This window comes from Lepus europaeus, chromosome 19 (assembly GCF_033115175.1).
Source record: "Lepus europaeus isolate LE1 chromosome 19, mLepTim1.pri, whole genome shotgun sequence".
In the NCBI taxonomy this organism is placed as follows: Eukaryota; Metazoa; Chordata; class Mammalia; order Lagomorpha; family Leporidae; genus Lepus; species Lepus europaeus.
Window position 1 is genome coordinate 5,248,808 of NC_084845.1, and position 19,063 is coordinate 5,267,870.

Sequence of the window (19,063 nt, forward strand, 5' to 3'; positions counted from 1 at the left end):
ACCGCCTCGGGACTCTAGGAGGCCGCCCCGCCCCCCAAACCCAGGCCCTGCGCCCACTCAGCCGCACGCGAGAAGCCGGGCCCGAACAGGACAGGGCGCTGGTCTCCACAGCACTCCGCGCTGCGGCCATCGCCGGACCCCGCGGTGACCGGCGCCCCCGAGGGCTGACTCCGAGGGCGCCGCGCCCGGCCACCCGCGCTGCCCCGTGCTGTCCCCAGCGAGCCGCGGCCACAGACCCCGCTCTCCGACACCGCCGGAGCCCCACGGGCTGCGCTCGCCGCCTCTCGGGCGCCCTCCTCAGCGTCCGCGCCGGCTACGGCGGCCGACGAGGGTCGCGAGCGTGCGCGCCGGGCGCCGACACCCGGACTTCCGGCTCTGCCGAGGACGGCGGCGAGGACGGCGGCGGAGGAGAGGAGGCCTGAGCCGGCGAGGAGCAGCGGAGAGGTCGCTCGCTTTGCGCGGAGACGTGGGGGCGGCTGAGCCGCCTTCGAAGCCGCTGTCCCCGCTCTCGCGGCCCGGGAGGCGTCTGGCGGCAGGAGGAGGGCGCCGGAGCGCTCGGGGGCGGAGAGCGGGCTGGCGGTGACGCCGTCCCTGGAGGTGACGGACCGGCCGGGGCCTAGTTCACCCGATCCGGGCACAGGATAATCTCAGCGGAGAGGGAACTCCGCGAGGCAGTGCAGCTGCAGGGCTTCCGTCCGTCAGGCGTGGGGCCGCTGCCAGGAGAGCGCCTCCTGGGAACCTCCTGAGAACCGAAGGCTGGAAATTGCGGAAGACGTAAGTACACCAACAACAGAGGGAGCGAAAAGCAAGGAAAAGCAACCAGCCTACCGCGTGGCTGAACTGTAAATTAAATTCACACAGTCGTCGTGTAGATTCTAAACTTGATCCAACCAAGGTAAAAATACGGCTCTACTGGAAAAATGAGGACATTCGTGGGTGCAGTGCAGTGTTTGTAAGAGAATAGTTTTCTTCTTCTTTTTTAAAGATAAGGTTCTTGACGAATGTTTTGCAGGCTTTCTTTTTTTTTTTTTAATTTATTTGAAAGAGTGACACAGAGAGAGGAGAGGCAGAGAGAGAGAGAGAGAGAGGTCTTCCATCCACTGGTTCACTGCCCAATTGGCTGCAACAGCCGGAGCTGAGCTGATCCGAAGCCAGGAGTTTCTTCTTTTGTAATAAATACAGTGCAAAAAAGTTACATGGAAGGCATTCAAATGACTTACTATAAGGAAAAATGATAATAAGAAATTCCTATGAGGCCAGTGCTGTGGGGTAATGAGTTAAGCTACCGCCTGTGACCTGGCATCCCAGCTGCTCCACTTCTGATCCCACTCCCTGCTAATGTGCCTGGGAAAGGTGCAGAACATGGCCCAAGTACTTGGGCTCCTGCATCCACGTGGGAGAACCAGAAGAAACTCCTGACTCCTGGCTTCAGCCTGGCCCAGCTCCAGCTTTTGAAGTGATCTGGAGAGTGAACCAGCGGATAGAAAATCTCTCTCTCTCTCTCCCTGTAACTCTGATTTTCAAATAATTACATAAATAATTTTTTTAAAAAAAATTCCTATGTATCATCACAGTGATTAGAATGAATAGGAATATGCTTTAACAGGACTCATTGTTGTTTAAGGATATGGTTGTGTTTTTACCTGACAGGAGTGGCAGCTACTGAATCCTGTAGTCCAGGAGAATTGGTACCAAGATTTGATATTGGAAAGTTATAGCAATCTAGTATCAGTGGGTAAGAAAATCTTCCCTGGGTAATTTAAGCAATCCATTGCCTTTCCTTTGTCAGGGATAAAAGACTTAGGACTTTACCAGAGATCTGGTTAGTCTTAAGTTTTATTTTTTAAAAATATTTGTTTTCATCTTTTTGAAAGGCAGAATGAAAGAGAGACACACACACATACTCACAGATGGAGAGAGTGCGAGAGAAGGAGCGACAGATAGGGACTGATCTTTCATCTCCTGGCTCACTCCTTAAATGCCCACAAGAGTCATGGATGGGTCAGACAGAAAAATCCCAGAACTCTATCCAAGTTTCCCACATGGGTGGCAGGGACACAAACACTTGAGCCATCATCTGCTGCCTTTCATGGTGTGCATTAGGGGTACGTTGGATCAGAAGCCATGTAGCCAGGGTGTGTACTGGTACTCCAGTCTGGGAGATGGGCATTCTAACTGTACCGCAACACCCACCTGTTGACTCCTACCCCTAGACTTAAGGTTTGTACATCATAGATTCTCAATATCTTTTACCTCTTACCAAGGGTTATTATTTGACTTCCAACAGTAAAAGATCTTTACTTGGTCAAGGTGTAAATTATGTAACTCTTTAAATGTAATCCTTGGGGGCCGGCACTGTGGTATAGCAGGTAAATCACCAACTGCAGTGCCAGCATCCCATATGGACGCCAGTTCAAGTCCTGACTGCTCCAGTTCCAATCCAGCTCCCTGCTGTGGCCTAGGAAAGCAGTAGAAGATGGCCCAAGTCCTTGGCCTCTGCACCCACGTGGGAGACCCAGAAGAGGCTCCTGGCTTCAGATCACCTAAGCTCCGACTATTGCGGTCATTTGGGGAGTGAACCAGCGGATAGAAGACCTCTCTCTCCCTCTCTGCCTCTGCCTCTCTGTGCTCTTTCAAATTAATTAATTAATTAATTAAATGTAATCCTTGCCATTTTTCAGAGGATCCATGTGTCCTGTGTTTCCTTGAATAGGATATCAATTAACCAAAGCAGATGAATTCTTCCAATTGGAGCAAGGAAAACCATAAGTAATAGAGGAAGAACTCTGGAGTCAGATTCATCTAGATTAGTGAAAAGCCAGCCCTGTGCATGATATCCCAGTTGGTAAGAAACAGGGAGGCATCTCTGAATGTTTGAAGAAATCTTAGTTTTGAATATGACTCCAAAACAACTGACATGAATGCCCCATATACCTTAATAATGCCTCCAGTTTTAAATTTCTCCATATTATAACTCTTTGGATTGTTTTTATTTTTAAAGATTTATTTATTTGAAAGAGTTATATATAGAGGGATACACACACACACACATGGCGGGGAGTGTTGGGATGGGGGCCAAGGAGAGAGAGAGGGTATCTTCCACCCATTGATGCACTCCAAATGGTCACAATGGCCAGGGCTGGGCCAGGCTTAGGAGCCTGGAGCTTCATCTTGGTCTTTCAAGTAGGTGCTGGGGCCCAAACACTTGGGTCATTTCCCACTGCTTTTCTCAGGCCATTAGCAGGGAGCTGGATTGAAAGTGGAGCAGCTGGAACATGAACTGGTGCCCATAAGGGATGCTAGACAGGCAGTGGTTTTACCTGCTATGTCACAAATCTGGCCCCTGGCTTGACTTTTAAAAAAATGTTTCTTTGAGATACTCCGATCAGGTCCCTCTAGCTCATCCTGAAACTTGCTTTCCTGGTTAACTTTTCTCCCTGGCATCTTTAGTTTACCTGCTTTCTTCAAGTCTTCCAGTCCTCCAATCCATGCTATAGAAACTTACATAAATTTTATTTTTTTCTCCTCATTTTTTTTTGTGTTTTTTATATCTCTTGTAGTTCCTTTTGTCTCCTTCTTCCACTTATAAAGCATTCCAGAGTTTCATGCTCAACCCACTATCTCCTTCCTCTTGTCTCCTTGGCCTTTGCTATGAGATTCTACCCCTTATATTATATGATTACAGATAATTCATTGTTCTTTCTAGAAGATGCCTGGCATATTACAATAAGGCAGCAAGAAAACCAAAGCAGCCTTGAAACAGTGGAGAGTCACTACAAACACATTTGGAAAAATAATTTCTCACCTAAAATCAAACCCTGATGTTCCTTTAGCACAAAGATCACACACATTTGAGATACTTAGGAAACACTTGAAGCCTAATCTACAGTACATTATTCAGAGTAGAAGCTATGTAAGAAGTAAAGTTGAATTTAATGGTTGACTATTTCTATGTACTAAGTAAAAGAAAATTCATTCTGGAGAACAATACAATAATGACAATGAATAAGTAAAGACTTTCAGTCATGTCATTAGTCATAAGTCATTAAACACTGGAAAACCCAAATAAGAAAGAAACATTATGTCTGCAGTGAATGTGGGAAAGCCTTTTCCCAGAAGTCATCAAGGATCAAAGAACGCATACAGAAGAGAAACCCTATGGATGCAGCAGATGTCAGAAAGTGTGCGGCTGGAAGTCCCCTCTCATCTTACACCAGAGAGCCCACACAGGAGAGAAATCCTGTCAGTGCAATAAATGTGGGAAAGCTTTTACTGATAAGTCATGCCTTAATAAACATCAAAGACTTCACACAGGAGAGAAACACTTTGAGAGTCATATATGTTGGGAAGGCTTCAGCAATAAGGCACAACTCCTCTGTATCAAAGAATTCAGACTGGAGATAAAACCCTGCAGATGTGACGAATGTCAGAGAAGCTTCAGCAGTAAGTCACAGCTCATTATTCGTCAGAGAGCTCAGACAGGAACAAAGCCTTACGCTTACAATGAATGTGGGAAAACGTTCCCCCTTAAATTTAGCCTCACTTTACATAAAAAATTCATACAGGGGCAAAACCATATGAATGCAAAGAACGTGAGAAAGCCTTCATTCAGAGATTTGAACTCATCAGAGAACTCACACAGGATGAAACCTTACCATTGCAGTGAATGTGGGAAAGGTGTTGGTGCAAAGTCACTCCTTGACACCCACTGAAGAGCTCACACAGGAGAGAGACCCTATGGATGCAAGCAGCATGGAAAAACATTCTCCATCAAGGTTAGTCTCATACTATAGCAAAAAACTCAGATGTGTGAGAAACCCTCTGAGTGTCGTCAGTGTCAAAGCTCTCACCCAAAAGTCACATCTGGACTATTCATCAGAGGTCTCACATGGGAAAGCCACCTTCTGAATGCAGTGAATAGCATGAAGTCTTCAGTGGAAATCCTATCTCCTTATTCATCAAAGAATCCACTCAGGTGATAATCCTTACGAATGCCCTGAATGTGGGAAAAACTGTCTCTCACACGATTAGCCACATGATTCTTCAGAGTACATACGGAGGAGACACTATGGAAGCCCTGAATGTGGGAAGACTTTTCCTATCAAGTTTAGCCTTGTTTTACAGAAAACACACACAGTAGGGAAAAAAAAAAAAAAAACCACGAATGCAGTGAATGTCAGAAATCTTTTACCCAGAAGTCACATCTTATTTTCAATCAAAGCACTCAAACAGGGGAGAAACCTTATGGATGCAGTGTTAGAAAACTTTCTCCCACAAGTTCAGCCTCACTGTACATAAGGAAACTCATACAGGAGAGAAACTGAAAATGTGAATATCCAAAAGTTGTCACTGGGAGATACTAACTCATTATACCAGAGTTCACACAGGAGTGAAACCGCAAGAGTACAGCAAATGTAGACAAGCCTGCTTTTCCAATGTCCATGTCATTTCTCACCAGAGAAAAATGTTGGGTAGAATGCCGGTCAGGAAGTAAAACTCTTTTCAGTAAATACCAACTGAATGTAGTAGAGGATACAAACAGAAAGGAACATCTATGGATCTATTGATTATGGGGACGTTATTGGCCTGGTATTTAGCTATCCTGGTATTACAGAATTGACACTGAGGAAGAAATTCTCTACTGAATCTGGGGAATCATGCTTTCATGGTAACATTTTATGGGAGAAATCATTTTTTTGGCTGTGTTATAGACTGTGTTATATAAATATTAACTATGTAAATAAATATGCTTGCTACAAAAAATAATGAAAACAGTATCTTGAGTATGTAAGCATTTTCTACCTATTATTATAAAATGATTATTCATAATTGGGAATGGCATGTGTTAAATATTGTGTATAGGTAGTATGTATGCTTAAATGTACATAAAACTTTGTGAAAGAATATCTGTATTGAATCTTTTATCATTACAATAGCACATAAATTATAATTCAACTACAATGGATCATTTTAATAAGAAATCTCAATACATTACTGCATACCTTCCCCTTACCCCCACCTCAGTGGTTTGCTTGTATTTGTAAATGGGTCTGGAAGGTTTTGAGCCACTGCTGAGTAAAACTTTATTTCATCAATTCAAAGATGGTCATTCCCCTCCACTTACTACCAAATGCTGACATCAAAATATGGCATACAAGTGATGGCTTGAGATTTAAATGAAGTGGACATGTAAAGTAGTAATGTATCACATAACTAAAACTGCCTTTGATTGGATGAAATATATAGAAGTCATGATATTTTATAAAGGATTTTGTTTCTTCCAAACCAGCCAGATACAGAAGGGTTGAGGAAGATGATTAGGCTTCTTCTGCATTCTAAGTGTTTGAGAGATAATCCCTGATGTTAGATAGATAGGAATTAAATATTAGCTATCCTGGTTTTTATTGCTTGGTGGGATAATATGGCTTGATTCTATAGTCAAAATAGGCTTGTATTTCTCTGTATGCACAAGGGATGCAAGATATGCTTCCCTTTGAAAGAGCATAAGCTAAATATTACAGATTTTTTCCTAAATCCCTCCCTAGAATGTAAAAGGAAAATTATTTCTTAGAGAATAAACACTATAATACATAAGGCTTATTTTAGTTTAAAAAAAATATATGTTCTCTGCACATGACAGAGAAATAGAAAGGAAACTAGCCACAGGCAGAAGGTGAAGGTCACATGGTGAGATAGGGAAATTTAGGAGCCAGCCTTGCATTTTTAAAAAAATAACTACCACTCTCAAGCAAATTAATCAGAGTCCTGAGAGAACCACATTAGTCCCTTCTGAAGGTGGCATGTCCAGGGATCTAATGACCTTGCATGAGGCCCCACTTCTTAAAGGTTCCAATACCTGTCACATCACCACACTTGGGACTAAGCTTATGCTACATGAATTGTTGGGAGCATACAGTCAAGTCATATCCAAACCATATCAGGTGGATTAAGCTCTTGGAATTTTGACATTAAGACTGTTATGTGGCCCACATCCAGCATATTACATAAACCCAAGGATAAGTGGTTTATCTCATAATCCTTCAATGACAAAATCATCTCATTAGAAGGTAGGCAGGACATTTATGCTACACAATGGGAAAACAAGAATTTTGAGTTCTATTTTTAATTTTTTAAAGTTTTATTTATTTGAAAGGTAGAGTGACAAGGAGAGAGCTATCTTCCATCTGCTGATTCACTTCCCAAGTACCCACAACAGCCAAGGATGGGCCAGGAGCCTGGACCTCCATCTGTATTTCATACATGGATGGCTGGGATCAGGTACTTGAGCCATCATCTGCTGCATCCTGGGCGCATTAGCAGGAAGCTGGATCAGAAGCAGAGTAGTCAGTATGGTGGAATGAGAATGCCATGCCAAGATGGCTGCTGGCAACAGGCTGTGATTGGGTGGTTTCAGAAACCACATGACAATGGAGCCTGACACAACAGGCTGTGATTGGATGGCTTCGGAAACTACATGGCAACAGGGTATGATTGGTTAGGGCATAGACTGCCCCTTGACTGGATTGGCTGCCTTGGCTATATAAGCTGCTATAGCAACTGAGATAAACAAGTCTGCAGGCTGCTTGCCTCAGGCCTGCTTTCACCCGACTCCCGGGTTCTGTGTGGTGACTCCGCGCCTCTTGCCCCCACCACTCTCCTCCTCTCAGAACGAATCAACCTCAACATCTGGCACCCAATGTGAGAAAGAGCGTGTCGGACTCGGCAAGGTCCCCCCTGGATTTCAGCAAGAAGGCCCCTCGGTGTTTTGTGTGCTGTTCGGTTCTGTGAGGGTGAGCACAGGACCCCCTCCTACGCGTCTTTCCTTTTCCTTGTCCTTGGTCTAAGTGACCCTAGGTTAGGCACACACCACCCAGAAGTGTAGTGCCACTTCTCAGCTCCTCCTTTTACTTTCGGTTCGCCCAGCAAATTCACATAAGGGACTGATCATCCCAGACTTCAGAACCAAGTCATCTTCCCTCACTTGAGAGCAGTGCCGCTCCAGAAACACCATGTGGGCATACAGCCTTGACCTAACACATCAAAGAAGTCCCCCACTAAGCACAGGACATACTTACGATCTGATACACCACTGTCTGTTCGTCTAACGTAGGGAACTCCCTGCATAATTCCATCAGCCGCTGAGGTGTTAGGAATTTGTTTTGTTCTGGCAGCAATGCTGTGCATGTCTTTCCTTTGGCTAGAGTTGGCAATGCTGCTCTTAAACATGGGAAAGATACCCCCCTCTCAGAAGCGCACACAGATTACCAAACATAATGAATCTGTGAGTGATAAGAGCCTGTCACTCCAGGCCTCTGCCTCACAGGCAACAGTTGATGACTTAGAGAGAGTTCTGACAGTGAAAATGACACGACAGCAAACGATGTAGCAAACAATGTAGCAATGCCTAGTCAGCTGCCACGGACCGGCTCTACCAGAGGCCTCAGACCGAGGGAGAACAAGGGCGAAGGTGTCCAGGAGAGCAAGAATCGACGGGGGAAATGACAGACAGACACCCAAATTGTATGAGTATGCTGCTGCGTTTATTTGCTGCAAAGCATAAGCTTTTATTCCGCTTTTACACGGAACTTGGCAAAGCAAATACAGGCTTCCAGGCAAAGAAATTACGCTTACAATCATTAATCAGCAGGACATTCTAACTCACATGTGAGACAATAGTGGTTTCGGTTTTTCAATCTACATATGCCGTGAGAATTGTTTTTGCACTTTTATGAAAGGCCACAGAGAGTTCATTTCTTAACTTAAAGACAATTTTTCTTTTATAAATTTCTTGATCATTTTATCCCAACCTCCTCTCACACGCACTAATTCGCTACCTGAATAGTAACTAGAGGGGGTAAATATTTTCCCGCTTGCAGGGCCCACTGAGGACGAGTCCACCACCGCCCACTAATTAGATATTGTTCATATCCTTTTGGCAAAATTCTCTTGGGAATCTTTGCTAATTCTTGCTCTCTTTTGGAATCTTTTTGGGCGTGCACATTTCCTAATAACATCTCCAAGTGGGCTTCTGCCGTGCCATCTCCTTCATCAAAGCCAAGCAGCTCCAGCTGCTCTGTGGGATCAAGCAATGTTCCCAGAGTGCTATTTGAGGTCAATGCCCAGGCTGCATTGTGCACAGCCTGGATGAATAGCGGCGCCCACAAGGATATGTTCCCGGAGGTAAAGTTTATTGAATCCTGGTGTCCCACCTGTACCCCACTTGACTGCACATAGCACAATGAAAAAGCACTGCTAAAATTAAACAAAAGCAACAGCAAGGAAAGTTCTCTGAGCCAAGCTGGCAGTTTCGTGCCTTTCTAGCCGCCAGGGGCCATGACGACCGCTGACTGCATGGGAACCGCCTGGGGCTTCACTCCGCGGAGCACTGACCCCACCTCTCCAGCCTGAGGGTCCCAACATGGCAGCAGTTTTGCTACGCAGATGGGACAGCTGTGGGCGTAGCAGTCAGCCACTCCCCAGATATCCATGGGATGAACTAAGCCGACCTGGAGACAATAACCCATGCAAGGTCATCCCATCTACACCCAGTGAGGATCTCCATATTTGTGGCAGTCCCCGGGCACCCCAGGCTCTCAGGAGCTGCTAGACGCCATCCCACCGGTATGTTTGCCGTTAATGTAGAAGCAGATGCAGAATTCAGGCCCTGGATTCCAACACCCATAAATGACCTTACTATGCTAAAAAGGCTTCTCAAGAGTCAGACCCCAACTCTCCCTACTTTGAACAGGTGCTCATACAGTGGGCAGCAAACTTTCAAACTCATTTTGACTGGGTTACACTGCTCAAAGCATGTTTGTCGAGACCACAGTTCTTACAGTGGAAAGCCTTCTATGAGGAAGAGGCTGAAACCGTGGCGAGGAATAATGTTGCCTATGGAATAGCAGTAACCTTTGATATGCTTACAGGCCACGGCACCTACATATATCCTCATGAACAGACCTGCATTGGAGTAGTTGCCTATTTTGATCAGGTCAGAGATTTGGCACTTAGAGACTTAAAAAATATAAATCCTCCTAATTATAGTCAGCTCTTTAGAAACCTAGTTCAAGGCCCAGGCGAATGGTTCCCCGATTTCCTTGCCAGAGTCTTGGAGGCAGTAGAGAAAAAGATTACTGCCTGGCCCTGATCAAGACAATTTGGTCAAACAGTTAGTTTGGGAAGGTGCTACCAAAGAGGCAAAAGCTACAATCACCCAGGTCCGTAATGAAGACATTTCTAAATGGATAGTAGCCACAAAGGAGGTAAACCCTGCCGATACACCCATACAGGCCCCTAACTGTAGCCATTAACAAAGTGAACACAAGGAAGTCTAATGACCCTCCAGTTTGTTGGGGGTGTCAGGTAACGGGACACCTATGGTGAAACTGCCGAAAGACTGACAGATGGGGCAAGCCCAAAACGCTGTGTCCCAGATGTAAAAAAGGCTTTCATTGGGCAAAAGATTGCAAGACCAAGCCTTTAAACTACTAGTAGTGTGGCCCTCAGCCCAGCAAGTAAGAGGGAGTCCCACCACCATTAACTGGTCGATGCTTATCTTCAATCTGAGGCCAAAATTGACCCTATATTTAGATGACATTGCCTTTATGGGTTTAATTGATATGGGGGCAGATGCCATTGTCTTAAAAGCTATGGATGCAAGAAAAATACAACATTGGAAGACAGTGCCTGGGCCCGACTTCCAAGGCATTGGAGGATTAAAATTGGCTGATCAGGTCATCATGCCTGTAATGTGGAGAGATGACAATGGAGATATGGGAATCATCTTTCCGCTAATTGCTAAGGTTTCCGTGACCTTATGGGGGAGAGATGTGCTCTCACAAATGCAAGCCGTCCTTACTATGGATCACAAGTCTCCACAAGCCAACAGCTTTAATGGAGAGCCTACAAGTAAGATTCACCCCAATTCTAGGGGCCACTGCTCACCTCATATAAAAGCCAGGCCCAATCCCCATTGAGTGGGAAAAAAAAACAGGAAACATCTGGGTAGAGTGGTGGCCAATATTACAACCCAAACTTGGCATCCTTAGAGAATTGGTACAGGAACAACTGGAAAAGGGACACATAGAGTCCTCCACTAGCCCTCACAACACACCCATTTTTGTGATACCAAAGAAACATGGAAAATATAGGCTACTACAGGATTTTCTATCCATCAACAAAATCATAAAAAATATGAGAACATTCCAGGCTGGCATTCCCCATCTAGGGGCCATTCCATGGATACCACAGTTACCATTGATATCAAAGATTGCTTCTTTTCCATTCCCATTGTAGAGCAGGATAAGGCCTACTTCACCTTTACAGTATGGGAGCCCAATTTTCAGCTCCGCACAGAGAGATTTCAGTGGACAGTTCTCCCACAGGCATGAAAAACAGCCATGCCATTTGCCAAAGATACATTTCTCATGCGACCAGCACACTTAAAGATCAGTGCTTGGTCATATATTATGTGGATGATATCTTACTTGCTCACCAGAATGCAGCAACTCTGAATGCCTAAGTGGGACAGTAAGAAATTTACAATTCCTGGGTTTTTCTATTGCCACAGAAAAAGTACAACATTTTCCTCCCTTTCAATTCTTGGGTTATCAAATCTCCTCCCATATATCTCCAATGGGCCCAAACCTAAAAGTCAAGCATAAATACTCACTTAATGAACTTCAGCAACTATGTGGCCAAATCAATTGGCTGAAGCCCTTCCTTCCCCTAACACCTGCAGAGCTTAGACCATTATTCGATTTACTAAGGGGAACAGCCCTTCTTCAAAAATCACATTGACACCAGCAGCCAAATCCACTATAGAAAAGATCAACACCCAGTTGTCAAATTTAAAAACCTTTAGATATTACCCTCAGCTGCCTCTATTTGCCATAACCATATCTACCCTCAAGGCCCCCTTAGGAGTTATTTGGCAACATGGACCACTTTTTTGGGTGCACATAGCCTGGAGCAAGTGTCGTAAAATAGCTAACAAAGTAGGTGCCATCCTTATTGGCATAATATCTTAATTTAAGTACCATCATAAGATATTTAACACAGAGCCAGACATAGTGGTCCTACCCTATCATAATTAGAACTGTTGACATTGATGCAGAATAGCATGCTCTTTCAAACTTTAATGATAAATTTCCCAGGACAGGTTGACAATCACCTGCCAGTGGACAGGCTACTCCAGACACTAAAAACCTTAGAAATCGACTATCCAAAACATGCTTTCCCTGCTAATCAACCTATACCCATGGCACCATATGCATTTACAGACGCCAACAAGTCACTGTTTGGAATAGTGATCAAATCCTCAACAGAAAAAGATAAGATCTATGTAGAACCCCACTGGGGATCAGTACAATTGGGAGAAATAAGGGCAGTAGTCAAGGTTCTACTCCTTAACCAGGATGGGCCGATAAATATATTTTCGGACAGCAAATACTCAGTACAGGTAGCAAAGACGATTCCTTTTGCAGTCTTTTACCCGACAAATAAGCCAATTGACCAGATGTTCACAACACTTAAAGAGCTAACTGAGAATAGAAAACACCCATGGTATATCTCACACATAAGATCACATACTGGGTTACCTGGCTTTATTTTCCAAGGCAACAAAAAGGTTGATCGTCTTATCTCCTGCAACACGGCTTCCATTGGACACCTAGAACAAGCCCGTATTCTACACCAAAAATTTCATATGTCAGCAAGCAACATAAAATTGCTTTTCCCGGAGCTAACAACGAGCCAATGCAAACACCTAGTGAACTCTTGAAAGAACTGTGCACCCCTTGCCCCATTAGGCCCACTGGAACAAGCAAGAGTGAACCCACAAGGCCTTGCTCCTAATAAGCTCTGGCAAGTGGACGTCACCCACATTAACTCTTTTGGTAAACTTAAGGTTGTCCATGTGGTGGTAGATACTTATTCAAAGGTGGTATTTGCAACAGCCCAGTAATGCGATAAAGGCTAGTAATGTGATAAAGGCGGTTAAGTCAGCCATGCTGGTCCTTGGTGTCCCCCGGACCATAAAGACTGATAACCGGCCAGCATATACATCACAGGAATTTAATTCCTTCCTGATATCCTGGAACATACAGTCTGCCACAGGTATCCCATACAACCCACAGGGACAGGCAATCATTGAAGGAACTCATAGGATGATTAAAGATCTCTTACAAAGACAGAAAAACAATCATATGCCCCCAGACCCACAGGTTGCTTTGACTGAGGTCCTTTTCACTATTAATTTTCTTTCTTTTGATTCCCAAGGGATCAGCCCAGCTTATAAACACTGGGGATCCTTTCCATCCCAGACCCCAGCCCCCATTGTTAGGTGGGAAGACCCCCTGACAGGAGAATGGAAGGGACCACACCTTCTGCTAACCAAGGGCCAAGGAGATGCTTGTGTCTTTCCAGAGAATGCGGGACAGCCCATTTGGGTACCAGCCAGAAACAGCAAGCCTGCAACTGACAGTCAACCAGAACCAGCTGAACAAGACTGAGTCCACCTTGTTAGCAGACACACTTGCCCTATCATCCTACCCTGAGAAACTGCCCATAGCCACATCCACTACTGTTTTATACCCACTAGCTCTGGTCAGACACTCAAACGGCCCACAGCTTGTGTGCAGTCATGCCATTCCTGATAACCATTGTTCCTCATTCCTACCCCCATCTGAGCAAGCACTCCAGTGGCCTCCTGTTTTGAGTGCTGGTTAGTTAATGACGGGTAAGATCCCCTGGGGGACAACCTAAGAAAGGCACAGCCACATACGGAGACCACATGGAAACAGGGTCAACAAAGGTATGGCCAAGAATCATGCCTTCCATTGCTCAAAAATAAACGAAAGGAGGGAAATGTGGTGGAATGAGAAGGCCATGCCAAGATGGCTGCTGGCAACAGAAACTGCCTGGCAACAGGCTGTGATTGGATGGTTTCAGAAACCACAAGACAACGAAGCCTGACAACAAGCTGTGATTGGATGGCTCAGAAACCACATGACAACGGAGCCTGCCTGGCAATAGGCTGTGATTGGATGGTTTCAGAAAGCACATGGCAATAGAGCCTGACTGACAACAGGCTGTGATTGGATGGCTTCGGAAACTACATGGCAACAGGGTATAATTGGTTAGGGCATAGACTGCCCCTTGACTGGATTGGCTGCCTTGGCTATATAAGCTGCTATATAGCAACTGAGATAAACAAGTCTGCAGGCTGCTTGCCTCAGACCTACTTTCACCCGACTCCCGGGGTCTGTGTGGTGACTCCGCGCCTCTTGCCCCCACCACACTCCTCCTCTCAGAACAAATCCACAGTAACAAGTCAGGACCTGATCTCAGACACTCTGATACAGGACATGGATGTTCCAAGCAGCAGTTTAACTCACTGCACCCAGATGCCCATCCCTCTATTTTATATATATAAAACTAGAGTTTTATAATATAAAGTAAAAATAAGGACCATAATGTCCCAGAGAGCTATAAAAACACATCAGAAGAGTGAGGCAAAAGTATACATCTGACATTACTGACAAACCATGTATCCCCTAAGGCAGATGTCCAGGTTAGCTCACTTAGTGTGAGGCTGTTCCAATATACGTGGTTCAGAAGATGTTACAAAGAATTACCTGAAAATCAATGTCTTGTCCTTTAAGCCAGAGGTTTCAGGCTACGCCATGAGCTCCTGGTTTGGTCAGTGTAATTACAGACGTGTGGTTTCAACCACCTTTTACACCTTCTGTCCTTCAATGTTAGAAAACCTTTCTGAGACCTGCAGCCTGTCCCTCTTCTTTAGACTGTACTCCCAGTACTGCATTCCATGTAATGGTGGTCACTAGGGCTGATCTCTCTCCTGGATGAAGTCACACATCACCCTGTGAAATGCTTTCGCCAATGAAACAAGCTTGGTCCTGATCACTTCTTACTAGACACCTTAGGAACCGGAGCACACTTTTTGTGTTCTGGATCCATCTCCTAGCAAATGACACTTTAGATAGAGGTCATTCCTTCAGCTGCGTCCTGAATGAGGCTAATGATGCCAGGTAGGAGAATGTCCAGACAACCCACATGCACACATAGTGTAAACGAGAAGTTAATTTTTATTTTAATCATGGATATTTTGGGGTTGTTTTTAATATGACACAACCTAATACAACAGATACAAATGCTTACTCTGGAGATCCCTCTGTTTTAGGCATCACTTTGAGTGTTGAATGTCTCCCAAATACCCATGTGCTAAAGGTTTGATTCCCCAAATCTTACGTTAATGGTATAAAGAGGATGGAAATCTAATCCAATTATGGGATGTTTGGGCAGTAATTAGATTGGATTAGATTGTTAGAGTGGAGTCCCATGAAAGTGGTGGCTTTATAAGGAGAGACATAAATAGAATAGGGGCTCCCTCTTGCCATGTGATGCTCTGTGCTACCTTGAGACTCTACCAGCAAGTACCCATTCACCAGATGCCAAACCAGCAGAGCTGCCTGACCATGGACTGAGCCTCTAGGCCTCCTTCCTTCAGCATTTATCTTAGGTGTTTGGTTATAGTAACAAAATGCTAATACAAACCCTTTATTAAATATATTGGCAAGGACCTTGTACTATTTTTTTATTGATAGAACCCCTTTTTTTCTCACAAAAAAAGACCCACATCTTAACAGAGATTTTAATAATCCTAATCAGGCCAAAACTAAAATTCTCATAGGAAACAAATAGCCAATACTATTTTAAGCAATTCTAACAAATACGATAGGACACTTGCTCTACTCGATGACAAACAAGTTTTACTGTAAATTCACAGTAATTAAGATAATGTGGTGCTGGGATAGATACAAATTCTATATTATAGCAGAGAGCTCAGACAAATGACACATACATTCAGAAACTGAATATATAACTGAGATGGCATTACAAGTCAGTGCAAAAAAGGGTTATTATATGGAGCTAGTCAAACTTTAAGTTAAGGGGACAGTACTTAATTCCACAGCTTCAAGTTCAGAGGCCCCTATGGCCACCCTCACTTCTGACCAGCTGACTTCAAATTTGGACGTTCTCACAACCCTCTTTTTTTTTTTAAGGATTTATTTATTTGAAAGGCAGAGTCACAGAGAGAGAGAAAGAGCGACAGAGATAGAAATAGATCCCCATCCACTGATTCACTCCTCAGATGGCCACAACAGCTAGGGTTGGGTGAGGTCAAAGCCAGGAGCTTTATCTGGGTCCTCGACATGGGTTGCAGGCCCCAGGCACTTGGCCATCTTCCATTGCTTCTCCCAGGTCATTAGCAGGGAGCTGGATTGGAAGTGAAGCAGCCAGGACTCAAACTGGCACCCATATGAGATACCAGCATCACAGGTAGCGGCTTTACCCACTAGGCCACAATGCCCCATAACCCTCAGTTATTGTTGTTGTTTTAAAGATTTGTTTATTTATTTGAAAGGCAACATTACAGAGAGAGAGAGAGAAAGATATCTTCCATCCACTGGTTCATTCCCCAAATGGCCGCAATGGTTGGGACTGGTCCAGGTTAAGCCAGGAACCAGGAGTTTCATCTTGGTCTCCCAAGTGGGTGCAGAGGACCAAGTACTTAGGCCATCTTCTGCTGCTTTCACAGGGCATTTAGCAGAGAGCTGGATCAGAAGTAGAGCAGCTGGGTCTCAAACCAGTGGCCATATGGGATGCCAGGTTCACAAGTAGCAGCTTTACCTGCTATATCACAATGCCAGCCCCCAACTGTGTTTTTTTGTTTTTCAACACTCAGTTTTGATACATTACTTCTTTATGTGAAAAGAACAAACAGAAGAAGTTAGGCCTTAAAAACAGCCTTACCCTTGCTTAAACTGTTAACCATAAGTGGAATGTATGCTATTTCTAGTAAATGTTTGTATTAGACAAAAATAAAATAATCACACCCAATCAAAAGCACCCAACTGGCATAGAGCTATCCTTAAGGAATTTCCAACAAGGCAAATCAATGAAGGGAAATTTTATAACTGTGGAGTACAAGGTAAAGCCTCCACCTGCAATCCTGGCATGCCATATGGGTGCTAGTTTGAGTCTCGGCTGCTCCATTTCTGATCCAGCTCTCTGTTGTGGCCTGGGAAAGCAGTAGAAGATGGCCCAAGTCCTTGGGTCCCTACACCCTGCATGGGATACCCAGAAGAACCTCCTGGCTCCTGGCTTCAGATCAGTGCAGCTCCAGCTGTTGTGGCCAACTGGGGAGTGAACCAGTGGATGGAAGACCTCTCTCTCTCTCTCTGCCTCTCCTTCTCTCTGTGTGTAACTCTTTCAAATAAATAAATAAATCTTTAAAAGAAAACTGTAACCAAATAATTTCATTGTTTTACTTCCTTATTCAACCTTATTAATATTGGCCTCTTATGCTTAAGAATAGGAACACTAACCTCTTCTGTTTTTTAATATTTATTTATTTATTTGAAAGGCAGAGTTAGAGGCAGAGGCAGAGAGAGAGGTCTTCCATCTGCTGGTTTACTCCCCAAATGGCTACAACAGCCAGAGCTGGGCCCATCTGAAGCCAGGACCCTAGAGATTCTCCTGGGTATCCCATGCAGGTGCAGGTCCAAGGACTTGGGCCATCCTCTACTGCTCTCCCAGGCCATAGCAGAGAGCTGGATGGGAAGTGGAGCAGCCGGGACTTGAGCCAGTGCCTATATGGGATGCCCGCAGTGCAGGTGGTGGGTTTATCTGCTATGCCATGGCGCTGGCCCCATTTCTTCTGTTTTAATGCTTCCCAATTCATAGACTGCTCTTGGTCAAATAAACTCATGAAAATTATAGGAGCCGGTGCTGTGATGTAGTGGGTAAAGGCACCACCTGCAGTGCCAGCATCCCATATGGGCACCGATTCGAGTCCCAGTAGCTCCATTTCCCATCCAGCTCTCTGCTGTGGCCTGGGAAAGCAGTAGAAGATGACTCAAGTCCTTGGGCCCCTGCACCCTCGTGGGAGACCCAGAGAAGACTCCTGGATCCTGGCTTCGTATCAATGCAGCTCCGCTCTTGCAGCCATCTGGAGAGTGAACCAGCAGATGGAAGACCTCTCTCTCTCTCTCTCTCTCTCTCTCTCTGCCTCTGCCTCTCTGTAGCTCTGCCTTTCAAATAAATAAATACATTTTTTTAAAAAAATTTATTGTGCCTCAGATTTTGACTTTGAGATGAACCACCCTGGTTCTCAAGAGACCAAGAACTCTCTGAAATAAGAGGGCTTATTGAGCCGTTACAGGTGCTAGCCACAAAGAAAGGACTGGTCCTGGGACAAGTTCCAATAGCCCCCAGGGCCAGGATTAGGCAGCAGTTGGAAAAGAGTCTGCAAGGTCTACAAGAGTTGGGAAGCATTTGGTACAGTGGTTGAGACAGCTTGAGACACCTGCATCCCATATCAAAGTACCGGCGTTGAGTTCTGGCTCCACTTCTGATTACAGCTTCCAGCTGATGCATACCCCAGGCAGCAGCAGATGATGGCTAGGGTCTTGGCCATCCACGTGGGAGACTCAGATTGAGCTCCTGTCTCCTCCCCTCACCCTGACCCAGGCCTGGCTTTGCAGGCATTTGGGGAGGAAACCAAGTAACAAAATCATTCAATATCCCACTGGCCTTCCTAACCTTATCAGGAACATTTATGGTAGAATTTAAGCTTTATGACCAGAGAACTCATCAGCTAGACTAGCAGATGGCCAGTGTCCTTCTGAGGTAGGGGTAGAGGCCAAAATGGAAGGGTAAGACTCAAGTTTGCCATTACTGTGTTTTGCTGACACACACCTTCTGGGGTTTTAAGTCAAGGGTTTCAACATAAATTTAGGAAAGAGGAACAGCAATTTTTAAAAGCTGTTAGCTGAATAGCTTCTCTTTTCTCTTCCTTCCTTCATTCTCCACACTTTAACTAAATTTAGAACACCTAACTGGTTGTTAGTGGCCAGAGCTGTAGTAGTTGTGTGAATGTTAAGTTGATCACGTGAAAACAGGAAACATGTTTATCCCCTACAGCTAGGTGTCTGTGAAGTGGGATTTGCTAGAACAGACAAAAGTGGTTTGGGAAGAG

At 44.8% G+C, this 19,063-nt stretch overlaps 2 protein-coding genes across 7 annotated transcripts in view; one reads left to right on the plus strand and one right to left on the minus strand.

The window, feature by feature from the left end:
• ZNF613 (zinc finger protein 613) overlaps positions 1-19,063 on the minus strand; it is a 48,082-nt gene that overhangs the window by 25,094 nt on the left and 3,925 nt on the right. Inside the window, exon 1 of one of the 5 annotated variants that reach the window (XR_009864512.1) lies at positions 237-313. The exons of 3 other annotated variants lie outside the window; for them this stretch is intronic. The gene's annotated coding sequence lies outside the window, so the exon portion shown is untranslated. Of the gene's footprint in view, positions 1-67; positions 113-236; positions 314-19,063 lie in introns of those variants that run through there. One more of the 5 variants, XR_009864513.1, reaches the window with a different exon arrangement.
• On the plus strand, positions 416-5,898 carry LOC133748877 (zinc finger protein 268-like). 2 transcript variants are annotated; one of them, XM_062177953.1, is made up of 2 exons: positions 416-774; positions 3,707-5,898. In XM_062177953.1, the coding sequence occupies exon 2, from the start codon at positions 4,095-4,097 to the stop codon at positions 4,710-4,712; it is 618 nt and encodes a 205-aa protein (XP_062033937.1). In that variant the 5' UTR covers positions 416-774; positions 3,707-4,094; the 3' UTR covers positions 4,713-5,898. The 2 variants fall into 2 exon arrangements, with proteins under 2 accessions (XP_062033937.1, XP_062033938.1); XM_062177954.1 differs by having other exon boundaries at positions 4,092-5,898.